Source organism: Schistocerca cancellata, chromosome 3, assembly GCF_023864275.1.
Source record: "Schistocerca cancellata isolate TAMUIC-IGC-003103 chromosome 3, iqSchCanc2.1, whole genome shotgun sequence".
NCBI lineage: Eukaryota > Metazoa > Arthropoda > Insecta > Orthoptera > Acrididae > Schistocerca > Schistocerca cancellata.
The window spans coordinates 374,225,660-374,239,174 of NC_064628.1; the positions used below are offsets into that span (position 1 = coordinate 374,225,660).

The window sequence follows — 13,515 nt, forward strand, 5'->3', positions numbered from 1 at the left end:
ATCTTCAACTGGATCTCATGCAATGGCGTCTTTCCATTGCAATGGTGGGAGAGCACCATCATTCAGGTGCTAAATCCTGGTAAAAAGCCGCTTGATGTGGATAGCTATCAGCCCCACTAATGTTCTCTGTAAGCTGCTGGATTGTATGGTGTGACGATGGTTGGGTTGGGTCCTGGAGTCACATGGCCTACTGGCTCCATGTCAGAGCGGCTTCCACCGGGATCGCTCTACCACTGATAATCTTGTGTCCCTCGAGTCTGCCATCCAAACAGCCTTTTCCAGACGCCAGCATCTGGTTGCCATGTGTTTTGACTTACGTAGAGCCTACAACATGACCTGGCGACAGCATATCCTTGCTACATTGTGCGAGTGGGGATTCCGGGGCCCGCTCCCAAGTTTTATCCAAAAACTTCGTGTCGCTCCATACTTTCCGTGTCCAAGTTGGTGCCTCCCATAGTCCCTCCCGTATTCAGGAGTATGGCATTCTGGAGGGTTCCATATTGAGTGTATCTCTATTTTTAGTGGCCATCAATGGCCTAGCAGCAGCTGTAGTGTCGTCGGTCTCCCCTTCTCTATATGCAAATGACTTTTGCATTTCGCACTGCTCCTCCAGTACTGGTGCTGCTGAGCGGCACCTACAGGGAGCCATTCACAAGGCACAGTCATGTCGTGTGTCGTGCACTTCTGTCCCGGTAAAAAGCTGCTTGATGTGGATAGCTATCAGCCCCAACAACGTTCTCTGTAAGCTGCTGGCTTGTATGGTGTGTTGACGGTTGGGTTGGGTCCTAGAGTCACGTGGCCTACTTGTACTGTTCACCCTGAACCCGAACTTGATCTTAATGAGGACCCACTCACTGTAGTGGAGTCGTATTGATTCTTAGGACTGGTTTTCGATGTCCAATTGACTTGGCTACCTCACCTACATCAGCTTAATTGGGAGTGCTGGCAGCACCTCAATGCTCTCCACTGCCTGAGCAACACCAACTGGAGTGCAGATTGCTCTACACTGCTGCAGCTCTACAGAGCCCTTGTTCAATCCTGCCTTGACTATGGAAGTCTGGTTTACAGTTCCGTGGCACCCTCAGTGTTGCGTTTACTGAACTAGTGCACCATTGTGGTGTTTGCCTAGCGACGGGAGCTTTTAGAACGAGTCCGGTGACCAGTGTCCTGATGGAGGCCGGAGTCCCTTCATTGCAGAAGCGACGTGCACAACTCCTCACCAGTTATGTTGCACACACTTGTAGTTCTCCTGAGCATCCAAATTACCATCTCCTTTTCCCACCCACAGCAGTTCATCTACCTCATCGGCGGCCCTGGTCAGGGCTCACAATTGTGATTTGCGTGTGATCGCTTCTCTCTGAACTGGAGTCCTTCCCTTTACCACCTCTACTTGAGATCCATTCACATACACCTCCATGGTGTACACCTCAGCTGAAGCTTTGTCTGGACCTTTTGCGTGGCCCTAAGGACTCCATTAACCCCACCGCTCTCCGCTGTCACTTCCTCTTGATTCTTGACGTGTTCCGGGCTTCTGAAGTTGTTTACACTGATGGCTCAATGGCTGATGGTAATGTTGGCTTCGCCTATGTCCACAGAGGCCATATTGAACAGCATTCCTTGCCCGCTGGCTGCAGTGTTTTCACTGCAGAGCTTTTGGCCGTATCTCGTGCCCTTCAGTACATCCATTCGTGTTCTGGTGAGTTGTTTCTTCTGTGTTCTGACTCCCTGAGCAGCTTACAAGCTATCGACCAGTATTACCCTCGCCATCGTTTGGTAGCGAACATCCAGCAGTCCATCTCTGCTCTAGAACGGTCCAGTTCAGTGGTGTTTGTGTGGACCCCAGGACACGTCGGAATCCCAGGCAATGAACTTGCTGACAGCCTAGCCAGACAGGCTACGTGGAATCCGCTCCTGGAGATGGGCATTTCTGAAACTGACCTGTGTTCTGTCTTACGCCACAAGGTTTTTTCGGCTGTGGGAGACACAGTGGCACAACAGTATGCACAACAAATGGTGTGTCATTAAGGAGACTGTGAATGTGTGGAAATCTTCCCTGTGGGCTTCTCGCAGGGAATCTGTTTTCCTTTGTCGCCTCCACATTGGCCATACATGGCTCACACATGGTTACCTCCTCCATCATGAGGACCCACTTCGGTGTCACTGTGGCTTCCAAATGACAGTCGTTCACCTCTTGCTGGACTGCTCACTTTTAGCTGCTCTGTGGCGGACTTTTAACTTTCCCAGCACCCTAACTTCGGTGTTGGGCAACACTGCCTCAACAGCAACTTTAGTTTTACGTTTTATTTGTGAGGTTGAGTTTTATCATTTGATCTGAGTTTTAGCCCATGTCCTTTGTCCCTCTGTGTCCTCCACCCTAGGGCTTTTAGTGTGGAGGTTTTAATGTGTTGCAGAGTAGCTGGTTTCTCCTTTTTTTATTCTCATGGTCAGCCAGCTATGGTAATCTGCTTTCTTGTTTTTAATCTCCTCTCCCTGTTTCTTGTGTCTCTCGTGGTTTTCTTGTCCACTTTTGTCCATTGTAGTGCTTGTTGTCCTTCTGTCATTCTTCCGGTTCTTCCTTTCTTCTGTTATTGTGCCGTACATCTTCTTTGTTTTCTTCTTTCCCTTGGGTAATTGTTCTACTGGAAACGGTCCCTTCCCCCCCCCCCCCCCCCCTTTTGAACCAACCAACCATCCACAACTGGACCCACTTTTGCAAATCCTTGTCTGATTCAAACCGATGTCCACGCGTGTCTTTCTTCAGGTCAACAAAGATGTGAAAACTGCACAGTGAAAGATCTGGGGTAGGCGGAGGCTGTTGCAGTGTTTCCTAACCAAATCACCGAGGCATAGCCCTTGTCATAGTGCTGCACATTGATTCTGATCCCATTGTTGAGGAACTCAATTAGCAGAGTTGCACAACAATGCCTGCCCCCACAATGCCAATCAGCAAATCCATTATCATGCAACTCTGCTTGTTGAGTTCCTCAAACATGGAACCACAATGAATGTGCAGGCGCCGTGAGTACACTTTGTAAAAGCTGTGATGCGCCATAAAGTCGAAATGCCCAAGAATGCTGTCAGATGAAGTCATCGTGTTGCACAATAATGCCCGCTCCACCCTGCCAATCAGACAAAAGCTACACTTTAGTGATTTGGTTGGGAAACACTACAACATCCTCCCTACAGCCCAGATATTTCATTATGTGGTTTTCACATCTTTGGTGACCTGAAGAAAGACACGCATGGTGTCAGTTTCAGTTGGACGAGGAAGTGCAAGAGTGAGTAGGGTTGTGGATCCATCAGTACAGACCACATTCTACGAAACAAGAATTGGCCGTCTCGTCTCCCAGTGCGATAAATGTCTTAACGGTAGTAATAATTACTTTTGAATGGAACCATTCCACGGTCTCATTGTGGCAGGTGTTCGGTTTTCATTTGACTGCTCCTTATACATGGTTCAGCAATAACATTAGTATCCAGTTGCAAATGACGCACCCCTCCTCCCACCCTCTCAAACTGCCAGTTACCAGTTTGCCATCATGCACTGAAGTAAAGAACATGCTTCTAGTGATCCTTCCCATCCCCTCAGAAAATAGTATTCCAGTGCCCATCTAATCTACACAATACCCTACAACATCCTTACATTACAACTATCCCCAAGAGTTGCCACATAAGTCATATGGAAGATACAATGTAAGACCTGCCCACTGCACCCACATGCACATATTGCTACAGTCCAATCTTATCTTATCCTGTCAGGGGCTGAACCACATTTGAAAGCAGTCATGTAATATACTAGCTCTACCATAATTTTTGTGAAGTCCCTCCCACTCTCTGTGTCATTGTGCACTGAACATAACTCCCTCCGCCTGAGGCCAGAACAAGCTCACTGGAGACACATTGCTATCGCATGCACCTACTGCCTCTCCCTCCCAGCTGTCGGTCATCTTTCCCCATCACTATCTCCCACTCCCCACCTTGTTTCTCCCCTCGCCCACTCCACCTGCCACAACCTGTCAGCCCAGTTGAGCTTACATTATTTACGTTCCTCCAAGGACTTTCCATTAGCGTAGGTAATATAGACAAAATGTAGATTTCTTTCTAAAATTCATCTTTACTAATGAAAACCATTTAAAAAAATGTAGTCAAGTAAAATACATGGAAATTGCAGTACTTATTTGTGTTCAACACAGGGAACAGTTCGGGCTATATCTACATATTTTGCTATCCAGATGAGGAGAGTTGTCAGGTACTGGAAGTGGTAAGGCTCTTTAAGGCACATGATCAGGCAGTGATCTCATTAGACAGTGGCAGAAAAACGATGATTTCCACTGATAACTCTGGTGTTGTTACAATATGGGCAATTGACGACAGCATGAGCCATCTTGCTACTATTCCTAGCTTCAGGTAGGTTTAATTGTAGTTTGAACCATGTTAAAAATAGGCCAGTAGTAATTTTGCAAAAAATACATAATGAAAACTGTCAAAAATGTATGAATTTTAACACAACACCTGTGTTGTGACAAATTCAATAGCACTCAGGTGCAAATGACATTGATACAGATTGAATTGCAGTGTCTTTACAGCATTTTGTAATCTTCCTCTAGTTTCAAAATAAGGTGCCATATTTTGACCATTTCGGGCAGCAGTCAGTACATGCCACAGTCCATCTGCAATGATATTACATTTAAGTTCTCCTATTGTTGTAAATTGGTAGTTGAAACTGTATGGCACAAGGGGCTCACTAGGGCAGGCTGCTCCAGCTCAAGTGCCCACTCGTGGGCAGTAGGGCACTCAGGTGGGCATGGGTGGCAAACTGCTGCCATGCGGACACTCAGGGAGCCTGGCTATGTCCTGTATGATAGCGCTGCTGTAACTGAGCACCTGTAAGCAGGGGTGTCCAATGACTCGCATATGCACAGAAAGTGTACAGTAAAGCTACCTGACAGGTAGCCAGTACTAACTGTGCCAGTCTGCATGTGAGTTGTAAGCTACTCATGAGGACCACGCCACATGGGATAGTGTAGGAACTGCCTGTCCTAGATATCAGCTGACTTACAAATTGAATGCCTGTATTTATAAAAATGCCAGCATCATTATTGTTCCATGTCCCAGTTTTACTTCAGTTCCCAACATTCAAACACTGGTCTGTCAAATGTTATGCCCAAGAAAAGCGCAACATTGAAATGGAAATGCTTCAAAAGAAATTTAAAGCAATAACACCTCCTAATAATGGCGAGGAACAACATTGCTTAAAGTGTATCATCTCAAAGTGTGGGTGAGTGGACAACAAAACAGAAATAAATGATAAACTCATGGAGCATTCATGGTGATAAAAAGAGTATGAAGCAGTCAACTTATCCAAGGGCAGAGACATGTGAGGTGACGCAGCATCTGTTCTGTTTTTGTGAAGTCTTTCAAGATTTGTTGGGGAAAGAGTGTTTATACACTAGGTCATCTGTTTAGAGATGAATGAAAACTATAAAATGTTGTTGTTGTTGTGGTCTTCAGTCCTGAGACTGGTTTGATGCAGCTCTCCATGCTACTCTATCCTGTGCAAGCTTCTTCATCTCCCAGTACCTACTGCAACCTACATCCTTCTGAATCTGCTTAGTGTATTCATCTCTTGGTCTCCCCCTACAATTTTTACCCTCCACGCTGCCCTCCAATACTAAATTGGTGATCCCTTGATGCCTCAGAACATGTCCTACCAACCGATTCCATCTTCTGGTCAAGTTGTGCCACAAACTTCTCTTCTCCCCAATCCTATTCAATACTTCCTCATTAGTTATGTGATCTACCCATCTAATCTTCAGCATTCTTCTGTAGCACCACATTTCGAAAGCTTCTATTCTCTTCTTGTCCAACCTATTTACCGTCCATGTTTCACTTCCATACATGGCTACACTCCATACAAATACTTTCAGAAATGACTTCCTGACACTTAAATCTATGTTACCCACAGTAATATTAGCATTGCAAAATAACATGGGTGATCATGAAATACCTTGCTAAACTGTGAAGAACATTGCAGGACTGAGGACCTCACAGTAGTGAATAACCGTCTTTCAAATTTGGCAAATGCTTTCCCAAAGATGTTGCTCAGATTCAGGCAGATGGTAGAATTTGTCCTTAACAGTGGTGATCTGGTAGAGATGACTAACAAAGCTGTTAACAGGTGAACACTGCTTTATGACAAGTGTGATGGTAATGTACATGGGTGCTGCACAGGAGCTTCACTCATCAGCACTTGAAACTGCGTTAACATATTTGGAGCACCAACCTGCAGCCTCTGTAATTACATCTGCATACTTAAAAGAAAGTGGGGATTACACTGCTTTCAAGAGACCCTAAGCAGACAAAAAGAAAAAAAAAAAACTTAACGAGATTTTAAAGTCTCAACAGTTTTGTGTTTTTAATTACAGTGTCAAAAGCTTGTTTGTAAGGTTGTGTGTATGTTGGTACCAATTGCTTATTACATTTTTTGTGGTTGTTTATTGTTATTATTACATTCATATATACATAATTTTTTCATAGAATTAAGGGTTTTAAGGGTTTTCTGTTACAAATAAGTATGTACCTAATATATGTAGTACCAATTTTGCTTCTTTTTTAATTTTTTTCCCCCATTGCAGTTATCTGAGATTGTTCCGGCCATGACTGTCTTGGAATACTAGGATTCCGTTGTAGTAATATTACAGCATTTTGATTCCTCCGTTCTTACCTAAGTTGAAGATGCTTTTAAATTGCTGCTCAGCCCCGTACAAATGTATTACACTGAAGTGCTGAAGAAACTGGTATAGGCATGCATTTTCAAATAGAGAGACATGTAAACAGGCAGAATAGGGCACTGCAGTCAGCAAAGCCTATGTAAGACAACAGGTGTCCGGCGCAGTTGTTATATCAGTTACTGCTGCTACAATGGCAGGATGTCAATATTTGAGTGAGTCTGAACGTGGTGTTATAGTCAGTGCACGAAAAATGGGACACAGCATCTCCAAGGTAGTCTGGATGTGGGGATTTTCCTGTATGACCATTTCAAAAGTGTACTGTGAATATCAGGAATCCAGTAAAATATAAAATCTCCGACATTGCTGTGGCCAGAAAAAGTTCCTGCAAGAACAGGACCAACGACAAATGAGGAGAATCCTTCAATGTGACAGAAGTGCAACCCTTCCGCAAATTGCTGCAGATTTCAATGCTGGGCCATCAACAAGAGTCAGCATGCGAACTATTCAATGAAACATCATCAATATGGCCTTTCTGAGCTGAAGGCCCACTCATGTACCCTTTATGACTGCACGACACAAAGCTTTATACCTCGCTTGGGCCCATCAACACCGACATTGGACTGTTGATGACTGGAAACATGTTGCCTGGTTGGACGAGTCTCACTTCAAATTGTATAGATCAGAAGGCCGTGTACGGGTATGGAGGCAACCTCATGAATTCATGGATTTTTTCAAGCTGGTGGAGGCTCTGTAATGTTGTGGGCCATGTGCAGTTGGAGTGATATGGGACCCCTGATAAGTCCAGATATGACTCTGACAGGTGACATGTACGTAAACATCCTGTCTGATTACCTGCATCCATTCTTGTCCATTGTGCATTCAGACAGACTTAGGCAATTCCAGCAGGACAATGCAACACCCCACATATCCAGAATTGCTACAGAGTGACTCAAGGACCACTTTTTTGAGTTTAAACACTTTTGCTGGCCACCAAGCTCCCTACACATGAACATTATTGAGCATATTTGGGATGCCTTGAAACATGCTGTTCAGAAGAGATCTCCACCCCCTCGTACTCTTACCGATTTATGGACGGCCCTGCAGAATTTATGGTGGCAGTTCCCTCCAGCACTACTTAGACATTAATCGAGTCCATGACATGTTGTGTTGCGGCACTTTTGCATGCTCCCTCGGGCATTACACAATATTAGGCAGGTGTACCAGTTTTTTTGGCTCTTCAGTGTATAATATAGATCTGTTCCTCTTACCTGATGGATCTGGCTGAAAGCTCAGGAAATTCTATATTTGAATCATCCTTTTTTATGGTCTGATAAATTCATTTTCTAAAAAATTGTTAGCTAGTAACAATCTATCTCTTTTTGAAAGATTATCTATTGCTAACTGTAAGTATATGCTTTCAGTTCAGTTTGCACGTCTTTGGTGAACTGTGACAGTGTTGTAATTGCGGGGTATCTCTCTGGCCACCTCCGCCTATTTGAGAGCCCGTCTGGTCAGCTTCTTTATGATGTGACAGCTCATGCACGTCCTGTCACAGCTCTCGACTTTACACCTGAAGCTGGATTATTGTTATCTGTATCAGAAGATTCTTTTATTAGAATCTGGCAGTTGGAACCCGGTGATAAATTGGTAAGTATTGCAAATATCGGATTGCTAAAATTTTGATTAGGTCAGTAAGACATGCATCTATGAGTACGTCATCAAAAAATCTGTATAGCATTGTCTCATCATTAACATTATTTTAGCCGTAGGTACACTGTGCAGACTCTCCACCCTATGAGATTAAAAAGTAACAACTTTGACAAAATGAAATGCTAATGAATAACACATTCATAGTATATACTGGGCTTGTTAAAACCAATGTCTTAAGCATAAGTAATCAAGTGTCTGATCCATTTTATAAGGAACTACAAAAGCTGATGGACATGATAAATAAAATTGACTTTATTTGTAAAAACAGTAATTAAAATGCAATGGTTTGACATAAATCTTTCCATAAGTTGTAGGGACAGAAGGAGAATCTTGCTTTGGCAATATGGGTACCATCTAAGAGCGTTTTGTATGTTCAGTAAATGCAAAATTATGAGATGAGTTTTTTGGGAAAAAACATATTTATAAATTCACCTAACAAGGTAGTGACATAGATTAATAATTGATTCTGTGGTAACTAATGAGGAACTTTGTCCCACAGCTACCAGTACTCAACTGGGAAAGAAGATGTACCATAATGTTAGGCAATTATTTAATAATCTCAGAGATATTTAAGTTACCTACATAGAAGAAAATGAAAGCAAAGATAGAGCACAAACATCAGAGTGTTACTAAACATATATTTTACAAACTGACAGCAATTTACACCAAAGTAGACTAACAGAAAAATTCTGTCAGCAGGTAACATAGAACAGGAATGGCTTAACACTGAAAAAGATATTGAAGTAGTTAGTTCCATAGATTATATTCAGAATAAACTACATGATGTCCTGCCTAATACTACTTAAGTCTTGCTACCTGCGTAACGACATCATAGACCCTCGTTTTTCTCCTTATCTCTTTGAACATGATCCTGTTTCTCAGATTCACTCCAAGCATTGCTCTCTCTGTATTGCCATTTGACAGACCCGGAACCAAATTGCACTGCTTTTTGTAAGTTTCATTGTTTTGAGCCCATATGTTGTTACTGGCAGAATGCGTGTGTCAGACTTCCCTTTTTGAATTTATAGGGATAGCCACTTTACGGATGATATCTGCAAAGCGAAGGTGGATGAAATGTTTTCCATCTATGTTGATACCTTTCTGTCCCCAGGACAGACACTTGAACACATCCTTCAGAGCCAGGGTGAATAATTTAAGTTATAATTGCGTCTGCTGTCTGACACCTCTCCTCTAAAGAACTTCTACACTGGTCCAGTCTTCCTTTATTTTCACATGTAGAATGGCATTCTCATAAATGTAGCAATTAAGAGGGTATATCTGTAGTCAATGTGAGCTCTGTCCATTGCCCTCAACATTGTGTAGGTCTTGACCATCTACAGAATTCCTCTATGGTGTAGAAGGATTTGTTAAGGAGAAACACCTGAAATCTACATGTGAAAACACTTCTGCTATCTATCAGTCATTTTATTTCCATGTGTCAGCTTTATAACTGCATATTTCACCCATTTCTGTGCCAAAGTTAGATTCATTAAAGGGCAATGCAGATTATTTTTCCTTCAAGTATTCTATTTGTGAATTTGTCTGTTGCTCTCAAACCCAAATAAATTGTTGGTAACAAATTTCTTAAATGAATAAATGTACTGTGTGCTAATGGTTAATATTCACAGCTTTTTTACAGAGATGCCTGCAAGATATGTGTGTATGAACTCCACGTGTAATTCTATGTACTTTCTTTTGTGCAGGTCCTAAAAACCACTAAGAGTAAAATAGGTCCTATATTGGAAGATATCACTTTTGAACTTGATATGGAGGCAAACTCTGTTTCTTCCATCTTTTATACATGTGTTAGGGAGAGAAAACAATGTCAAAAACCTGACACAAATAGAGAAGAGTGTTAACACTACATTGAATACAAATATGAGTTGTAATAATATAAATGCAAGAAAACAGTGTAGACAGATTCTACATAAATCATCGCACACTGTTCTAGACTGCCATTGGGGAAATTGATTCTTAGTGGTCCTCTACAGCAGTTGTAGCATTCTTCCATTTTCAGTTTATGGACAGACTGTATCATCTCAGAATGACCTACAAGGTCCTCTTCTGTAAGTAGAAAAAATAACTTCACTGAGTACATGTTTCTAAACTGGAGTTATTCTAAGTTTATTGAGTACTTATTTGCGATGTTAAGTGAGTTTTGTGTAAAAGTATGTTCCAATAAACAATGGCTGAGAAGTACTCAGTTAGTAAGTATGATGTCAGTGGCCTACATAGTGTTGGTGGGAACAGAATTAGATTGGTAAATGTGGCAGCTTGCTGCTGTCAGTCATTGACAGCTTACTGTAAACCCATGGAACCATGTTATAGTCACTTGGTGTTGAATTAATGAATGAACAGAAATTTACTGCCCTTCTCTTAACTTAATCGTGTTGCTGGTATACTGCACAAATCTCTTCCAGTCAGGAATTGAGGGACTGTGCTGAGTGGAGCCACTTACCACAAATCCACAGTATATCTTGTAAGGTAGGTGTCAATATGTCAAATGTAATGGGATTGACCATGTTTAAATGAAGAACACTGCTTCTGTCACAGTGGGAGTCAATCTACACCTCTGGACCTCATTGGGAGACCTGAGACAACAGTGATGCATTTGACACCCTCAAGCTGTGAAAAGTATTCCAGCATTGAAAGTGGAGCAAGTGAAATCAACATTGTCGAATGCATATTGTTAGTGTGTTACCATTTAAGCAGGCTCTTCAGTGTGGTAGACAGTTGACAGCTCCAACCATTGAGATATTTTTACATAATATCTCATTTAACAACTGCAAATAAAGACTCAATAATAATTGCACTACATAAACATGACCTCAGCAAAATTATTTTGTGTACTCACATGAGAGAACTGAACAGGAAATGTGGAGGTCTGTGTGTAAACTGAAAAGTGAGAGGCATTTGTGGTGGGGGAAGTTAACTTTCCCAGAAGAACACTACAGTTGCTGTACAGGATGACTAAGAGTCAATTTCCCTCTAACATTGTAGAACAATATACAAGGATCCACATATATTCTGTCCATAAGCATGTCTTGCATTAGTATTATTAGTAATTCATGTTTGTATTCCACCACTTTGTGGAGAATAACTCCCCCCCCCCCCCCCCTCCCAAGCATCTCTGCAGACTTCATTGACAGTGATTCATAAGAGAAGCTACAGAGGGGATGGTATACGTTTGGGAAATGAGATAGTCAAGAAGAACGTAAGAAAGTTACTTTTAAATGTCCCCCCACCCCATGCTCAAACCCAACCAGTCAGGATTTTTAGTATGTTGTTCATTACACTCCTCCTACTACTGTACAACAATTTGTGACTACATGAATTTTTTTCTAAATTTTCTTTTATTGAATGGACTATAATTAAAATATCTTCAGGAGGCAATGTTCCAGTACTGCCAGTAGATACATTTAGAAGTAAAAAAACTAATTCTAGCTTTCAGAACTGTCATTTCCTTCATCAAGAGGGATAGTTTGCTAAAAATTAGAAAACAGTTGTGTTCCTCTCGTCCTACCTTTCCTCCTTGATAGAGAAAACAATAGTTCTGAAAGTTAGGAATAGTTCTTTTGACATTTTAAATATGTCTATCAACAGTACTGGAATTTCATCACCTGGATGTAAATACTGGTCAGGCATTCTGTCTTTTTGTAATTTATAGTTTTATCAAATGCATTTTCCTTTGATACTGTGTGATTGTAAGTTACACAGCTTCCACCATATGTGTGGCATTACTAAAATTTGCTCGAGAATCGGGCAAGGAAAAACAAACACTATATGGGTGTGAAGTGTGGGTATGAACTAATTGGGACATTTCTTATATGCAAGCAAGTGAAATGGTATTTGTCATATGTAAATTTCAGTGGTAGAGGAGTCCATGCACCAAAAACCTGAAATATTGATGTGTTGACGACACCCTCCCCCCCCCCCCCCCCCCCCCCCCCCAAAAAAAGACAACTTGCTACCTTTCAGAATAAATATCTCCCTCCCTCTCTCTATCTCTCTCTCTCTCTCTCTCTCTCTCTCTCTCTCTCTCTCTCTCTCTCTCTCTCTCACCCACACACACACACACACACACAACACACAACACACAACACACACCACACACACACCACAGTGCTGGCCACACAATGCCAGGATTGCAGTTCAGCAGGTAGACTGGGATGGGTGGCAGTTGTGTCAGAGGGGTGGGTAGAGGGGAAAAGAGAGGCAGGAGGCAACAAGCAACAGCAGCTCGAAAGGAGACAGCCAGTTTGTTGCCTAGGAATGCAGGAGTTAGGTGCGGTAGATGCAGGGACTAAGCATGGGTGCCAGAGCTGGTGGGGAATGGCTAACAGTGAAGATGATGTGAAGACATAAATTGGGAGAGGATGATAGACTAGAGGGAGGGAAAACGTTGGTGGAGGGTGCGGAGTGGGTTAGTGAAAATCGAGGCCGGGCGTGTTATAGGACTGAAGGTTGTGTTGCAAGGATAACTTCCATCTTTGTACTTCAGAAAAGCTGGTAGTGGAAGGAAGGATACATGTGGCCTGGTTGGCGAAGCAGCCACTGAAATCGAACATTACATTCAGTTGCATGTTGTGCCAGCGGGTGGTCAACTTTGTTCTTGGCCACAATTTGACAGTGGCCATTTATTCTGGTGGACAGCTGGTTGGTTGTCATACTGATTTAAAAAGCTGTGCAGTGATTGCAGCAGAGTTGGTACATGGCATGATTGCTTTCACATGTGACCCTGCCTCTGATGGGATAGGACAGACCCGTGGCAGGACTGGAATAGGAAGTGCTGGCTGGGTAGACTGGGCATGTCTTGCACCTGGGTCTCCCACAGAGATATGATCCCTGTGGCAAGCGGTTAGGAGTCGGAATGGTGTAGGGATGGACTAGGCTGCCATGTAGATTGGGTGGGTGATGGAACATCGCTTTAGGAGGGATGGGAAGGATCTTGCATAGTGTATCCCTCGTTTCAGGGCATGATGATAGATGAAGCCCTGGTGAAGGATATGGTTCAATTTTTCCAATCCAGCATGATATTGGGTGATGGGGGCAGTCCTTTGTAGGAGGTTGTTTA

The 13,515-nt window shown here is 42.7% G+C and overlaps 1 protein-coding gene across 1 annotated transcript in view; it reads left to right on the forward strand.

Moving 5' to 3' along the window:
• Positions 1–13,515, forward strand: part of LOC126175059 (WD repeat-containing protein 54-like) — a 63,339-nt gene that overhangs the window by 25,107 nt on the left and 24,717 nt on the right. Inside the window, exons 3-4 of the mRNA XM_049921577.1 lie at positions 4,194–4,407; positions 8,153–8,378. Of these exons, the coding sequence (XP_049777534.1) occupies positions 4,194–4,407; positions 8,153–8,378 (440 nt within the window). The remainder of the gene's footprint in view (positions 1–4,193; positions 4,408–8,152; positions 8,379–13,515) is intronic.